We start from the raw sequence: 17,638 nt of genomic DNA, 5'->3' as shown, positions 1-17,638 counted from the left end.
TTTTAGTTGCCATGTACCATTGTGGTTACATTAGCTTGGTTTGTCGGGGGGTATCACATCATGCCTTTACTTTTATTAATGTTTGATACAACAATATTGAATAAAAAAACAACTGGCTAGTTATTGGTAATAACTTTATTGTAATGTAATTAAAAAGGGGCAGTGAATGAGAAAATGGATTGAGACATCTTGGAGGCCAGACACAGCAAAATAAAAAAACTGACACATTTCATGTTTAAATACTTGTACAAAAGCAAATACCTAAATCGAGTGGTATGAAGAATATGTTTGGTAAGGCAAGAAAACATTCCGGAAGTGTTCTGAATTAATCTAGGGTTTACAGGTGTGTGTACAGGTGTTCTTCCTTAAGTAGTCTACAATGAGCAAGAGCAGGTAGGCGTTAGGACTTATGATGGATTCTGTTGGTATATGGACTAAAACTGCTGATTCACTTGAGGCGAGGAATTGCAAAGTTTGTAACAAATATCTCATTGTTCTAACTGCAAGGTTTTGTTTACTTAACATCATTTTCAAAACCACTTGGACATTTCCTATTATGACCATGAGGGATGCATGAAGGTGGCATGATTCTGCACAATTACACTACTTAATGCTATTGCAGAGGATTTTGCGTGAACTATTTGGATAGCATAGCCCAGGGATTTGGCGTTATAGGACACACTGCTCCCATCATAGCAGTTAACACTCCATGTGCAAAGCATCCTCAGCAGTGCAAAGTCTCTTTGGGGAACAGTGGTGGAAGACATTACAAGCTGGATTACCTTTCCTTGAAGCTGCTCAACACTAACACTCCATACAATTTCAGATAAGATTAAGAGGCAAGAGTGTCGTATGGGAGGTAGACTGAGTATGTCAGCACCTTTCTGCTTCAAGGCTGTCTTTACAAATCAGAGCAGCTGCATGGCTTTCACTTGCATCTCCAGAGAGCTGTACACCACAATGGGAACCCACACAAGCGTGGATCAAATCCAGATAGGAAAAAAAGTGCCTTCATAGTTCCTGAACGACAATTTATCCAATTACTGTTTTGTAAACATTGCTCGCTACTGTTGGACTGCTGCACTGGTAAGCCCAGAGCCTGTGAAACCCCCTATCTCATTACAAAGCCTCAGTGAGAAAACCACACAAAAATGTGACTCAACTCTGCTGCCAATAAAATAGCAAAAGGATGGCCATATGGATTCTCCTGGAAACCAATTGCTTAGATGTCAAAGAGTATATCAGAGCCAGTGTACATTTCTGACTGAAATTAGATTAGATGCATAATTAGATTCAGCATTTATAATAACCACATTGCTCCATCCAGGTTGATTTACAAAAGTCTTCACCTTCAAAGGATAACAGCTGCTTAACAAAGCCACCACTGAAGTACACTCTCACTTCTTCATTCCAGCTGGCCAATTGGTGGTTATTATTGTGATGACCATTTGCAGGGTATGCCTTTAGAGGACAACTCACACCAGCAGTCAGTTTTTGCATAAAATGTACATTTAAATAACTAAAGCTTTTCAAACTGTATCAGAAACTCAAAAACAAACCAGAGAATACAAAGTCAAACGGGAGAGTGTGCAATGAGGGCAGCATGGCGGTGTCCTGCCTGCTGACACTAGCACTCAGCGTCGGCGGAGGCCGCAGCACTTCCGTTGGCTTCACCGAGGTGGTCGGGTGTGGGGGAGGCCAGCGTGGCGTGCGTGTCCTCTCCCGGGACGGGGTGGCTGATCCCATTGGACTGCACACTCTCGGTCTGCTTCTCACATCTCCCAGCACTGGAAGACACCACAGGCGCGGTCAGGGGACTCACACTGGACCATTTGCTGCTTAAAGGAAAATTCCGGTATTTAGCACTTCAAGTCCCTTTTCTGGTTTGTTTTGGATGAACTAGAGTGGTGGACACTGACATTTTGGCGATTGGTCCTACTAACCACTAACCACTCGGTGAGTTGCACAGTTTTGAAAACGAACGTTAAGGGTTGTTTTAGGACATGTTTGAGCATGCCTGTTGGCAGCCACTCTGAGTAGTCAAAGGCGATTCAAAACGAGTCAGAAAAGTCGAGACAGGACCAATCATCAAAATTTCGGTGTCCACCACTCTAGTTCATCCAAAACAAACCAGAAAAGGGACTCAAAGTGCTAAATACCGGAATTTTCCTTTAATTACAGTGCGTTCATACCCTGCATGCGACCACAGGTCAAGCTCATGTCACTTTTGTGATGATCAGGTGTTTGTGGAACAGTCTTGATCTGTTTGAGGATAAGTAGCAGAGCTTACCGTACACAGTTGGCATTGTAGCCTGTGTTTGAGGGCCCTTTCTCAGACATGGATCGGCGGACTCCCCCTGCCTGTTTGGCTTCTTTGGGCTCGGTGCCGGTGTCCGAGCTGCGTCTGGCCACAGCCTGGCCATGGCCAGGGTCAGGGCCCGCGGCCGATTCGCCTGGCTCCCCGGGCTCCCCGGGCTGAGGGCTGCTGCCTGCTGCCTCTGCCTCTGGGCCTGCGTCGTTGCTGTGTCCTCCATTCATGCAGTTGGATGAGGACACTTTGTCCAGTCCATCTCTTTCATCTGCAAGAGAAGACACTATAACACTTCTTTTCTGAAGAGAATACTCTAAGAAGTCACTTTCCAAAAATGATTTACAGGGTACAATGGGAGGGTGTGATTGTTTTGCCAGAGCATAATTTCTTTTCATTTTGCCATTTTCTTCGTTTTGTTGATGTCCTCTCTACGTGCCTATTTCACATTTCTATTCAGCTGTAACTGTGGGAAATGTGTTCATTAAAAGAGAGAATACATGGAACCTTTCTATAATAAGAGCTTTGTGTAAGCTTCATCACACTACTGGGGCAAAGTTACATAAGGACTGCGCTTATGTCGCCCCCTACTGGATGCTATAGTGGCACTGTGCAAACAAGAACTTCCAACTCTGCAAGTGCATGCAGCAAAAACATGCATCCCTGGAATGATTTACACAAATAGAATTCTCTATATTTCTCTATGTTGCATCTGCACCTCACAACCACAGGTTGTCACTGCAGGAATCCATGAGTTCTACCAACACTGCACAGGAACTAAAAATACACACAAATATGCACACAACATGATTGGACTGGATGCTATTTTCATATGTGTGTGTGTTGATACTGGAACACATGAGTGTGTGTTGATACTGGAACACATGAGTGTGGATAGCAGCTTCATATGTGTGCGTTGATACTGGAACACATGAGTGTGGATAGCAGCTTCATATGTGTGTGTTGATACTGGAACACATGAGTGTGGATAGCAGCTGTGCTGTACCTGCGGGGTCACAGGCCTGCTTGCGTCTCCTCCGCAGTATCACCTCCAGCTCGCTGTCTTTCTTAGCGCTGACCTGCACGGGCTCTTGGAACCCTCGACTGGGGCTCTTCTTCACCGTCTCCTAACACACAGGGGTGGGGCACATCTCAATGACTTCATCACATTTAAAAGAGTTGGAGAGTGTGTGGATTGGGCTGTGTCAGTAACGCATGTGTATAGTGAAGCTGAGAGGAGCATTCCGATCAGGTACCAGTATTCCTTTCAGCTCCTCCATCGCGCTCTCCTGGGGCTTTTCCTCCACTGCAGGTGCTGGCTGAAATTCAATTATTAAAACATTGTGACAATTGTGACATGCTACAATATGTTGATCCATAATCTGAAACAAAAGTCAGTGTAATGTAGGCTACTTTGGCTTTCATGATCTCTTAGAATCTCTTAGAATTAAACTACCAAACCAAAGGTACTCAAGTCAGAATGTGCAGCTGGTTACATTTAAAAAAGCACCAGGCACAGCATCATATTATTGATTTGCAGGGGTAACTAGCTAGCAGCCCAGTCAATCACTGCCTGGTTTGATTGACTGGTTTTTGTACCTGGAAATAGAATTTGCCTGGAAGAAAATCCTGACGCCATAAAGAAAGGCAGAAAATGTACTGCAGTACTGCTGTCATCGTGACACTACAGCACGACACTACTCTTTCTGTTGTCTTCTGTTCTATATACTCTGTTCTTTTAATGGTCATCATCAACAAGGCATGTTCAAATGTTCAAATCATGATGAAGTTAGCTGCCATTCCATTGAGTTGAGATCACAGCGAATCAATGAATTCATTAAATCACCTTCACTCCAAATCTCTTCAATGATGAAGTCAGTAGAGAGAGGGGGAAACAGAAACATGTTGATTAGATGGACACTGCAACTACATGATCACATGTTGATTAGATGGACACTGCGACTACATGATCACATGTTGATTAGATGGACACTGTAACTAGATGGACACATGTTGATTAGATGGACACTGCAACTAGATGGACACTGCAACTAGATGGACACTGGCAAATGAGTAGCTGAAAAAGCACTTATCTGATGGCAGACAGAATGGACAGAGTGAGCATGGTCAGGTGTGAAGACTGGTAGACTAGACGCTAGCGCTTCAGACGCCGCTCCTGTTTGGGTGCCTCACCTTTGTGTCCGGTCCTTTCACTGGCCTGAGCACCACGCCATGTTTGATCCTCTCCATCATCTCATTCACTGCCTTTACTTTTACATCATCCACACCCGCGTCCGCTACAGGGAGAAGCACACACACACACACACACACACACACACACACACACACACACACACACACACACACACACACACACACACACACATGAATGGAGATCCACAGACAGACAGACTCGGTAACAGCAGGTCCACAGATGAAACATGGCTGATGGTTTACGCAGCCAAAAAGGCAGGAGCAGACGGCGCACGGCAGAGCCACACTCACCAGGCACCGGCTCGGTCTTCAGGGGGCCCTTCCCACTCTTGGAAGACTTCCTCATGATTGCAATGAGCGAGCTGTCACATAAAGATGGAAAATGGAAATGAACAACGACATAATTCTGACTTCACATGCATTAAGATATGTCCATCTGAAAATGAATCATGATAATTCCTAGTGGGGCAGGAATATGGCGAATAGTGTGGTCTGTGTTAGGGGCAAATAAAAGGATGTGCTAGAATTGTCCAGTGAAACACAACAAGATTAACATGTCCTCTAGAGATGTGAAAATGTTGGTCAGACAGAGTGGCTTTTGCAAGTAGAGCATTACCTGAGGGGGTTGCAGCGAGAGGGGGGAGGAGGAGGAGGAGGAGGAGGTGGGGGAGGAGGAGGTGGAGGGGGCTGAGGAGGAGGAGCGGGGGGAGGAGCTGTCCCAGGAGACGGTGCTGCCGCTGCGGCTGCCTCCACTGGACCCGGCCCTTTCTGCGCCTCCAGCAGCTCACGCACTGAGGGGAGGAGCAGAGATGTGCCCCCATTAATCACAGCCACAGTGTACCGCCACATCTACTAGTGAGCTTAAAGGCACACAATGTAGCTTTTGTTATCAAAGACAAGATGTGTTTATAGACGTCAGGCAATAAAGAAAATACAGTGTTTACAAAGCCTTTTATTGCATTGCAAAATATATGCATCTATAATTCAAATAACTGGTACTGACAGATAAACTGCACATTCAGAATGTGAATAAAAACACACTTATTATTGACACCAAAGACCACATGTAATCAAAACGTTTACAGTTGCCAGGAGCCTAATGAAATCACAAATATTTAAAACTTTTTTGTGTTATTTTGGGCTGCATTACACATCTGTGTGTGTTACCTCGGCTTTCAAGAGTTATTCTCTTCTTCTCTTCCTCCTGTAGTCGGACGTCAGTCTCCTTCTTCTCCTCCTCGAGCAGATCCAGCTGCCTCTGCATCAGGCCTAGTTGCTTGCGGAGGGCACACTCCTCAAACTCCGCCTCGAGAGCCTTCACCTGTGGAAAGGCACGACATGACACTCACAGTCTCTCAAGAGCCACAGCAACAAATCACCCATCTGCACGACGTGAAGGTCTACCTTCAGATCCCACAACACATCTCCTGTGATCAACACGGTTGGAATAATTCACAGGCACGAGAATCGAATGCTTCAGTGGAGAGTGCCACTGCTCTTCTGGCCTGTGTACATTGTTAGTAGTAAACAGCAATCCCCCAGTAAACGGTATTGATTGACATCCTGTGAATTTGGCATCCAGCGGCACTCCCCTGTGTTAAGGGCGAAAGCGTCAGGCTCTTTCTGCACTGTCTGCTGGATGGGTGTGGAGTAAGGATGCGGCTAGCAGAGTTCCAGAAGGCAGGTCCCAGTCAGCACTTTGGCTCTGTGGCAGTGATTGTACAGCACATGGACAAATGTTTGTGCTCACTGGTAAACAGCCGTTTTCAGCAGATGGACTGGCCACAGAGCCCATCTGAGTATTGTCTGACAAGAATATAACAGACTAATTTGATCATAATAGACAATAAAGTGTTATTAGGGGTAAAACATCAAGTAAATGTCAGAGACGTAGAGGATAGTGCACATATACTTCTAGTTTTGTTCATGTGAAACTATTGTGAAATCTTAAAAAACGAAATAGTCATACTCCCTCATCTCTAAGTGAGAAAGTACTATTACAATATTACACTAATTATAACATTAGAATTTATAAATAACAAACTGCAATTAGCATATTTGTTGATGATGCAAAATTCAGAATGTGCAACAAAAAGTCTGCTTTGGGACAGTATATGGTTTAAAAAAAAATGTGGGTAGTTTAGGCCTGATTTGTCATCTGTAACAAGTTAAGTCCCCCTCATAACTTAACAACGACAAAGTCCATTTTCATCAATGAATCTCTTCTCTGTCATGACAGCTGGCAAACTTCAAAGGAGTCTGTTTGATGTAGTGGTGCTGTAGTTGCTATGGCTGCTTTGAGAACTGCCTCCTACATCCTCCTCCAACGTCTTCTCATATCCTGGTGCATCATCTCTTGAGAGACGTCATCGGAGTGCTGACGCTGCAGATTTAGCACAGCTCTCCAGCAGGACCTGCTGCTAGAAGGGACTCTGGCTTCTCACCAGCATGCCAGTGTCAGTGAGTTCAGAGACCCCGACGTGTGAAATGTTGTAACTGTGATGGATCACAGGTCGTCTGTCAGACAGACTTGATCAATCTCAAGACGAACAGAAGCGCAGGGCTTAAATGTTTAACTCTGCCCTCTATGCAGTGCGGTGAACAAAGTTCCTGGTGAAAAAGAAGAGGGCGCTAAGAGAGGCTGGAGCTTGCGTACCTTTTGCTGGTGCTGTACTCTCTCTTGCTCCAGAGTCTTGGTGAGGCTGGCCACGTCCTCCAGGGCCTTGAGGAGCTGCAGGCTGGGCTCAGACTGCTGCATCAGGATCATGCTCTGGCGGTTCGCCTCCTTCTGCTTCACCAACATCTAGAGACAGGCCATCGAGCCCAAGAGTCACGACACCTCAACCAAACTTTCTAATAGTCCTAGTCTGATTTAGTGCTCTTACTTTAGCATCTGCAGATTGTGAAGGCTACAGATAACTAAATTAGGGTAATTTCATATGGCTGTAGTCAGATTTTGCTCAGATTTTACCTCGTGTGCATAGGTCTCAGCTTTCTGTCGAAGACTCTCCTCCAGATCCAGTTGCTCCTTCAGGCCCTCATACTCATGAGCTGCCATCATGGACACTGTACAGCATCACACACACACACACACACACACACACACACACACACACACACACACACACACAGTTTCATGATGCATGCCACTGTTCAAGTGTGCACTGAGCAAGCTATATCTTGGTTTAATAATCTTCACATAACTATAACTCAAGCCAATAAAATATGTTTACAGTAAAAATGTTTACAGTGGTCAATGTGTGGATGTGGATTGGGATGGGGGAAGGGGGCTGAGAGTAAGTGATGTGAGTGTTTCTACAGGATGGGAATATGGACGTTTCCTGCAGCTAATTTGATTAGGGGCATGCCTAAGTGCTCTGGGGATCTGTGGGTTGGAAGGACAGATGTGTCCATCCCTAGCACAGAAGTTCCCAGATGTACACAAATCCATTTTCTCCTTTACTGTTGTGGCTACCCTGCCTTGGAAGAATGTTAGTGACATGATACCATGTTTTCAGTCCACACTTTATTCAAAAGACTGAAGTGCATTTGCTTACCTCTGTTAAACCTCTTTATGGTCTTGTTTTGGTGTTCAATTGTTTTGTACAGTTCCTTCATCTCTGCTTGTTCCTTTTCAGTCTATTAAATGATAAGGTCAATTCCATGTTAGACAGTATGACCATAATACATGGACATCTTCCAGCAAATTAAACTTCAGTTACAATAAGCATGTCATGTGATATGAGATATACTGTGTGTATATACATACAGAGGTCACTGTAGTCAGAACTGCAAACTGTACTCTTTGTGTATACAGTTGATAAATAAACACAACCTATGATACCACTGTCCAACTTGAAATCAACAGTGTTTGACGGAGGACATTGCTCTGCAGTCCTGGGTATCTATCTGCGGTAGTAGCGGTCAGCAGTCAAGGCCACCCTCAGACCATAGTTCGAATTACAGGGGGTACTGAGGGGTACTATACCCCCCAATGAAGGCCCAGTACCCCCCAAAGAGACAGAAATATCAGTTTTGGGGGGGTCAGATAATTTTTCTGATATTGTGAAAGATTTTTTCACAATATCAGAATTGTGAAACTGTAGGAACATTTCACTGTAGGAACATTTTAATGTAAAGCGATTTCAGAAACCCCTATTGTGGACCGTACCATTTTTAACCACCGTGGCGCTATAAGCAACTGAGCAAGTGTAAACATTGAATGACAAAACGCTAGGTAAATTCCTCCAGTAGGCTAAATTCGGTTTGCTGCTGACGTGCATGGGTAAATGTAAGTTGCTAACTGACGTCTAGCTTGTTGAAAATGTGTTATTATACAACCTTCATTTATAAACGTGTTTGTTCTTTCATAGCTCATGTCACCTCTTCATACATTGAATTACTGGCTACTTCCCTGCTACTTACTTACCCACTGAGGCTAGTAAAGTGGACCTTGGTTAGTTACCTTGGTTAGGACCTTGGCAAGGTAATTCTCTATTTAAATAAACCTTTACATTGTGGTGTTGTCATTTCCAAGGAGATGAACTCCATAGCCTAGGTGTCCATTCTCATTATATCTTGAATAAATTATTGTGCCCTATTTGAAATTAGTTTGGCACAGATCCTGTGTTTTTATATTACCGGTATGCTCAAGAGGGTCTGATGTAGCTAAGCCTACATAATATCAGTGAAACCTGTGGAAACATAAAATACCCCAAGTAGCCTAGGCTAAATATGTGCTAGTATTTGAATTTGTTTTTAACTGGTTGGTATTGTTTTTACATTCTATTATTTCATATTTTTAGTTTGATAAATGTAGTTTCATTTGAGAACCCTGATACTATCTTAATGAAACTATTTTATTTTATTCAAAGAGACACTATGAGGAAAAGGAAAGGGCACACAGACATCAGGCACTTTTTTGGTGCTAAAAGAGTCAGCAGGAAATATTAACACTAAGATCTACAAACAATTACATTAAAAGTGTAGGTGCAGTTAGGTTTTATACACTGTTCATATGTGTTAAGGAAAGGGGTACCCAGCAGGCAGTAGAGGCACAGGATAAAAGCCGTGAGCAGGCCGCAGGGAGACGACACGGTGAGGGCAGAGTTGATCAAAACAGTTCTTTTTTGGATATACAGTATAAGAACGATGAGATATGCTGTAGCCTACTGATTATCAGTTTGTGTGTTGCACAACACATGTTGCACTTGGCGATCACGGTGGGGATTGATATGGTAATGGACCATGATGGTCAGAAGAAGTGAAGGAGCAGTACCCCCCAATTATGGTGAGGTAATTCGCACTCTGCCTCAGACTCATCATCCAATTGTGTTGAGACCTTGGTGAACTAACGCTGTAATGATTTAACGATCTGATGCTGCCATTTTGACTATAACGAGGCCACAGTTTTTGATTAGTCAGTATTTGGATTAGTCGGGTAAAGACTGCATGTTTAATCAGTGTGCTCCAGCCAGTCTTGTTTGTTTTGATAGCTGTGACGGCCGGTCACCTGTGTGGTGAGTTCCTCGATCTTCTTGTGGTGCTCCTGGAGCTGACAGGCCAGCTGTTTCTTCTCCTCCAGAAGGCTGCTAACGGTCACCTGGAGATCTGAAGCAGGACGGGACAGTCACTGAGCTAACCTTACCACTGTTGGTCTCATGAAATATAATGCAACATAATCTCTGAATACGGCACATGAACAAAAACAACATTAATATTTGAGGAATGATATTAACTGACCACAGACACCAAACTGTTTAAAACTGTTTTAAAATATCAAATATCACTAATCTGGCCATTGTGTAAAGAGGATCATCTTAAATAGCAATGCATCATATGAGTCCATCAACAGTGTCAAACAGATTGTAGGGATCACTAAAATGAAAAGATAAACATGGGCATGAGAACATGTAATCCTTCAAATGGAGATTTACTACCAAATCACTACAATGGCTGATAAACGTCTGTCCATAAAGAAAAAAACAACTAAGATGGCTCCTTCAGAAACTCAATCCATTATTTGTTTATGTGTGCACTCCACTATTAACATTGTGACTGACCAACAACACTGAAGTGTAAATGGCCTGTATGTGCTGACCTTTGACCTGCTGTTGATACTGGGTGTAGGGGTCAGGGCTCGGGTCCTGAGGGTCGGATTCCTCCTCCAGGGAGATGCAGTCAGAGATACTGGGCAGCAGTTCATCCAGACAGGGCCGCGACGACAGACTCAGGTACTTGAGCTTTCTGTTCTCACAGTTCAGCTACACATACACAAAGCATAAAGTGCTGGATCAACTGCAGTGGTCCAAATGAGTATTCTTACAGGATCTCTTTTAACATTGCTACACAAGAGAAGTGAAATATATATACGCAGTCCAGGAAATATTACCTTTGTAGCGAGGGCTTCTGCATTCTCTCTGCAAGATTTTTCTATCTCCAGTTGAGTCTGCAAAACGCTCACCTCCTCAATCACCATCTGGGAAACTAGGGCAAACACAGGGCTTTAATAAACAACCAGAATCAAATAATAGACCGAACAAACAAATATGCACTGCTATAGAGCAAGACAAACTCAGACTATCATGAGAAAACTTCTCAAATATATCACCGGAAAATGCCACCTTGCTTATACAACGTCATCCAGGGTAAAGTGTGACAAAAATGGATCATATAGATTTAGCTTTGAACACAGTTTAGTTCAGGGGTCAGGAAAGCTTGCTTTGAAAATGTTTTAAAACACAGGCATCATACGGACACATGGGTGTAATCTTAACCCTTAAAGGTGTAGGTTTTTGAACATTCTAAGTTCCGCAACAATTGAAGGTTCTAAAATTCTATGTTGAATTCAATGAACCCAGATATTCTTTAGAATGTTAATTTCCCAACATTCCGTGACGGTACTCCTTTAAGGGTTAAATGCTTTATCGTCACTTGAATTATTCAGCCTTCTGATTTAAATCATTTGATGTAAAACACTGTATGTCATTAAAGACATAGAAACTGAATTCCTTGATCAAATAAACACAATGCAGCTAATCCTTTGTCTAACGTAACACTGCAGATCCATCATCATCTCAGTATCACAATTATCAGAGACAACTGAGCCATAGCACTGTGTCCATTCACACAACACACATATGCAGTGGGATCAGACTGCTCAGAGGCTACTCACCATGTCAAGAACTAAAGAGGCTGTGAAGCCTGCTGCCTGCTGACTACAGTAGTGGACACAGTTTTCACCAGTCTATGCAGAAGTGTTATTATATGTAAGTGATACATTTCTGTGAAAACAACAGAACTAAACAATCAAATCTGATGTAAACTGACTTTTATTCAAAAATGGATTGATCATTTTGATGAAAATGACAATATGTGCTTTCATTTTATGCAGCACACATACTGACACTCATACTGCTGGTAACTCAAGCCTCCAAAGCTGCCCCTCTGTGGGGTATCTGGTGTCACCCTCATGTCAGGCTTGAAGTGTTATTTCAGCAGCAGACCTCTTTTACTCTCCAGACATTCTGCCCCCCACCACTGCAGTGCACTCATCTTTAACCTCAACCCAGTGCCATCCAACCACACAGCCCTCCCAACATCTAAGCACACAGCCCTCCCTACACACAAGCTCATCCCACATCCTTCACTGACACTGAGCCATATCACTCCAGCCTTTAACTGTAAACATAAAGTGCATCAGCAATACAGTAAATAATGTTATTTCCTTTGAAAGGTCAGGGGCACCCTGTTAGATGCATGTCTTCTGAGGGTGTAGTTGCTCTGGCAGTAAATGAGTCATTTGTGAATGGGATTCTAGCAGCCAGGGAGGAGCGCCAGCGTCTGCACTGTGCTTTCCCGTACAAAGCAGCTGGTGAATTATTCATGGGTGCTGCCTTGCTCTGCTAGTAGCTAGTCTGGAATTGGGAATTAGGCACGTAGCACGCTGACATGATCACTATTTCCCCCAAACACTTTCAAATCTCTTCGGGCTTGTTGTTTCCCTTTCATGTAGCACACCCATGAGAGTGCACCTTGCAGCACAGAACATACATTCACAGCACTGGCACTGGGTGATTTGAAGAATAGAATAATATAGTAATAAAGTTTTTTTTTTTTTTAAACTGAGAAATTACAGTATAATTACAATATAAATATGAATTAATTATCTAATTTTCTAACATTATTAATCAATTTATATATTGCAAATTAAGTATACAGCCTATTTACAGCTTGATTTTGGAAAGTCAGATATTAAAGACTACATCTGGAGCAAAATTTCATGTCAACTTTCTGTCCTGCAAGGAATTACAACCTCATGAACTACAACCTTTTTTTAATAAATTACATTTTTTATCAACTAACATCACTGAAGGGCTAGAAAATATATTGTGTATGCTGTGCCGGATGCATGGTCATTTCTTCAGCAGTAACCTACAACAGGGTAGCATCCCCTGAAAAGATGATCAACACAACCCTGTTCTCTCCCTGTAATCCATCATTTGCCTCTTGTTGTACAAAGGACAAAGACCATATTCTTCCTATGCAGCAACATCATCTGGCTGTTTTTCATAAGACAGTCAATCATGAGAAAGACAATACAGCTACACCCCTATGGCTATATCTCTCACCTGGGTACAATGTTGTGCTGAGGGCAAACATCTGTGCTCCAAATAAACATGTGCCAGTTCTAGCCTTTTGTTCTCAGAAGTGATCTACTGGTAGCAATTTCAAATCACACTCCTTTCACCGGCCCATCAAACCTTTGTGCCCAGTCAGCGGGTCTGATGAATGACTGCTCCGTTTAACAAAGCATGGTGGATCATTCACAATTTCCCCGTCTGTGACTCAAGAGTGGCCTGCACTAAACATGTGGGTCATTTACATACAGCCGCAGAGCAGAGCAGAGCAGAGCAGAGCAGAGGCCTCAGCAGTGTGGCACGGGGAGCGCTGTGGATCTGTCCTAGTGGAGCACCCCTGACTCATTGGCTCTGTTCATTCCCCTCGCTCATGACAGACTGCTAACGCATTGCTCTGGGGCCGTCTTGTGTGGATATTCTAGGTCAGTAGCTACTCTGTGCTTAATGCTGCATAAGGAAAATATGGCCTCAGAAAACCTGCAGCAGAGGCACAGAAACACATAAAGGCCACTGTAAAAATGAGAAAGCATTCCATTCGCCATATGTGTACAGTTTTTGTACAAATTACGATTGCTTTTAAAAAATATAAATAATGTGTGCATAAGCATATAGCTATAATAAAGATGTATAAAAGACAAACATGCTACATCATACTGAAGATATATAAATTGATATTAGATAGATTTGGCTCTCATTATAGCATAGCTTTGGCAATCATTATTTCACAGTGGCACACAGATTATTGATGCGTGTCTGTTAATTAACTAGCACAGATTCAGCACTATTATGTGCACTGGAGCCTCTCTCAGAGCCATGAGGTGGGAAACAGCTGCTGTACCAGACACACACGGTGCCTCCCAGATACTCAACGGCACTTTCCCCAAAGCAGCCAATCATCAAATAGCATTCCAACCAATCAGGAGCTACCAGCACTAGGGCATTGTCCTGCAAGTCAGCAAGTAGGCCAATAAACACTCACATTTGCAGCGTCATGTTAGACACTGCACAGAAAAATGTGAAAACTGTCATTCTAATTCAGTTATCTAAATATATTTTTAAATCAATTCCTTAGAAATGCATGCAGTGCAATTGCTGATGATGTTTAATCATCAAATGTTAGCATGAAATATGCTTTCTGTCATCACTAAATTGAATGTGAGGCAGAAAGACATTGTCTGATAGCTTGGGAACAGTATGCTCATGAAATATACAGCAGCAGGTAAAGGCCCATGCATGAACTCCAATAGAGGGCTGCAATGTGGGCAGAGGCATCCACTCATTTTCTACTGATTAATGATTTATAACAGGAGTGAATAATTCAGTGAAATAACATGACAGGGATGAGTATAGAATTAGTTGTGGTCTACATTTCCTCCCTGGGGGGTGGGACAGTATTTTGGATGACTCCAGTGGACATTAAAAAAGCCCCTCAGTGTTCGGTTCAGAGGGAGGTCCTCTGAACACCTGTTTTTTGGACAATGGTCATACACGATGCTATACACTATTATAGTTGTAACATGAGGTAGCTTACTGTTTCTTCAGGCATCATGGCACAGTCTTGCCTGACACCATCATATTTAACTTACAGGACCTGAAAAGATAATACTAAGTAACGGGGAGCATCAGCATTCATAGGGCTACAAGAGCAACGTACGCTGTTACTTTCAAACACCTTTCAAAACCTTTTTTCAATTACCTTCATTGTCTAGCATCACGTCAAGAGTATATTTGCAACGAGAGCTATGAAGCAAACAAGTAAACATCTGCTGCAGGAATTCAAGCAAGTAACTTTAGCACAAAACAATTTGTGCTAAAAATAAACAAAAGTATGAACAATTATGTTTTAAAAACAAACCAAAACAAAAACAGTGAAGCATCTCTCTAAACTGTGTGATATAAATCAATGTAGGACTGTTTGGACTGTTTGTACTGCTGTTATCCTCACAAATCCTCAGACTGTTATCCTAAGCCACTGGACAAAGCCCATTAAAAGAAACATTATTAAATCGGAAAAGGTTCTAAACTACACTGAGACTTAAAAAAAAACACATGCATGCAAGTAGAGAAGTATTGTGCTAGAACATAAAGAAATTTGTAAATGTATTTTTGAAGAGGCCACCTGAACACGTCTTCTTACCTAAGAGCAGTCTTCAGACAGACTTCGAGCAGCCAGCGTGTTTGCAGATCAATTGTTAATGGTGGCTGTATTTCATTACATGTCACCAGGTACGTAAGGTCACCAAAACACAAATGCATTACATGGGCTGGGTTTGAGTAGTCATGGAAACTGGGATAACCCCTTGAATGTGGGTGTGGATGGCCATTCAGAAATCAGCTTCCAGACAATTGTCATTATGGGATGGGTGTGGGAGGAGGTGTCACAAGGTAAGAGAGGGCAAGTGTTGGGCTGAGGTAACAAGATGTCTAATGAAATCGACTCCCTCTCTATTTCCGCTAGTGAATAAAGGAGTGATGGCAACAATATCCCTTTTTAATATCTTACTATTCTGAGAAAGAAAGTGCTGTAGAAAACCATTGAATTTGACACACTACACAAACACTTTAAAACGATGTTGTTGATAGAAGATATACCTGGAATACAGTGCATCTCAGTGCATAAGGGTGTTAAACTCACCTCGCTTGATGTGTTTCAACTGTCTTTCTGCTTCATCTCTTTCTTCTGTCAATCGTGTGCACTTAAGAGGAAACAGAAGAAATCCATCCTGTTAGGTTTCAACCCAACTGTATGCACATTCTGAGTTAACAATCTGATTAAAAATTCTAAATGATACTACCAAAGAGTAAAGTAAGCCTACAATTGCCTACAAGTAAAATGCTTGGGTGACAACATGTTTACAAAATAAATGCAGGCGCCTTAATGAAAGTATATGTTCTGTGTATAATAATTATATAATTTGAACTGAGCAGATACAGCATATAGTCTACTCCTTTGAAATGGTTTGATGAGGTAGATGTTTCCACATGGTTGGCTCTTAACCATAATTAGGAGTAAAGGCAAAGCTACCTATTCTGAAGGCATGTCCTGACTTTGGGAAATATTTCCCTGAACCTCCTGTTTGTTAGGACTTCATTAAAGCAAGAAACGTTCCTGTCCATTCAGATTCTTGTCAGGTAAGTGGTATCCTGGCAGCGGATACAAGTTCGGCTCTACCTTGGTGCATGTAAGGCATCATTATGAGCAGACTCCAGTTTCTGATTTGACCACCTTGATCCTGTAAACCCAGCTGCCTTTAACAGCTATAGGGAAACATGCCATTTGAGGAGGATGCACATGGCCAAGCTCTGCTCCACTATTACCCAGCCAAAAACAAATGAATCTTTTTAATCTAGACCCCCACCCTGAGCTACTGCAATCCTCTTGCACATTCATTTCAAAGATGCGCAAATACTTTCCCACCCAATCATTTCATACAATAAAGGGAAAGTGCATTTCTAGAAATGTGGGTTTCACAAATGGCACCTCAATAATTTACATTTTGAGGGATCCATTCCTACTAGCCGAGTAGTAGCCTATAGTCTAGTTGTGTGCCTGGTGTAGCCTAGGCTATAGGCTACTAATGAACTGATCAAAGAATGACACGTCATTTAAAAGGATAAAACATGATCAGAAAATGTCAATAAAATAACTTATCCATATCAATGGCAAATTTATGGGAGGGGTCTTCCTAGTTTTTACTAAATGGAAAATCTCGAGAAGCAATATGATCTGCCTGGTGTCAAAGAAGATAGGAGTGCCAAATCAAGCCAAGGAAAATCACAATGCCGGCTTCTTCGCCCATGCCTCAAAAACGATAGCCGCTAGAACCTTGACCACACGACACTAAATCCACGTGAAACAGATAACAAAATAGGCATGGCATGATCACCAGCAGAGAGACACCATTTAACAAAAGAATCACTCACCTCCGTTTTCACTTTCTGAGCCACCACCTCGCCGTCTCCACAGCCCTCCATCTCTGCCACCGACGAAGATGAACAAGGAAGCATCACCCAACCAAACGCACAATAGCTAGGGTCCGTTATAAAAACGGAGCATGTGGTGAATGAGTGTATCCTGCGTGTTTTTTAAACAATAAATATTATTGTTTAATATGAATACTTAATTTACATATTATTTATGCATTCTTTCTATTTCTGTCAAATGAAGCTACCGGCCCGAGCACATACGTCTTGCATCCAAGAACCTAGGCTGACAGCGCAAACCCTGATCAGACGGAGCTACCCACCCCTCCTCCTATCCCCATCCTACTGCACACACGCAAAAGCTAGTGGAAGGCTACTGGCTGAGTTGCGTCCCAATTCTGAGCTGTAGCCAAAACGCTGATGAATGCGCAAACCCCGCCCATTTTCGCAGATTTGGGGGATTAAGTCATCCATCATCTGCCCCTTCGGACCATTGCAGAACATATAAGTAGACACATATACTTCAAGTTATACAAATAGGTCCAAATAACAT

The 17,638-nt window shown here is 42.6% G+C and overlaps 1 protein-coding gene across 3 annotated transcripts; it reads right to left on the bottom strand.

Moving 5' to 3' along the window:
- Positions 1-117: 117 nt before the first annotated feature.
- On the bottom strand, positions 118-17,551 carry shtn3 (shootin 3). Of its 3 annotated transcripts, none has more exons than XM_042074901.1 (17): positions 17,086-17,551; positions 15,797-15,857; positions 10,914-11,008; positions 10,623-10,785; positions 10,035-10,132; positions 8,080-8,161; positions 7,494-7,588; positions 7,179-7,325; positions 5,690-5,843; positions 5,139-5,313; positions 4,814-4,884; positions 4,502-4,605; positions 4,155-4,169; positions 3,565-3,627; positions 3,315-3,435; positions 2,291-2,579; positions 118-1,787 (listed from the first exon to the last, which is right to left on the bottom strand). In XM_042074901.1, exons 1-17 carry the CDS (start codon positions 17,167-17,169, stop codon positions 1,628-1,630), a joined length of 1,977 nt encoding a protein of 658 aa, XP_041930835.1. In that variant the 5' UTR covers positions 17,170-17,551; the 3' UTR covers positions 118-1,627. The 3 variants fall into 3 exon arrangements, with proteins under 3 accessions (XP_041930835.1, XP_041930836.1, XP_041930837.1); XM_042074902.1 differs by having other exon boundaries at positions 3,315-3,432; XM_042074903.1 differs by lacking the exon at positions 4,155-4,169.
- Positions 17,552-17,638: the final 87 nt, after the last annotated feature.

The sequence above is a fragment of the Alosa sapidissima genome, chromosome 20 (genome assembly GCF_018492685.1).
Source record: "Alosa sapidissima isolate fAloSap1 chromosome 20, fAloSap1.pri, whole genome shotgun sequence".
NCBI classification, from domain to species: Eukaryota; Metazoa; Chordata; class Actinopteri; order Clupeiformes; family Clupeidae; genus Alosa; species Alosa sapidissima.
This window is presented reverse-complemented; position numbering and strand designations above follow the sequence as displayed.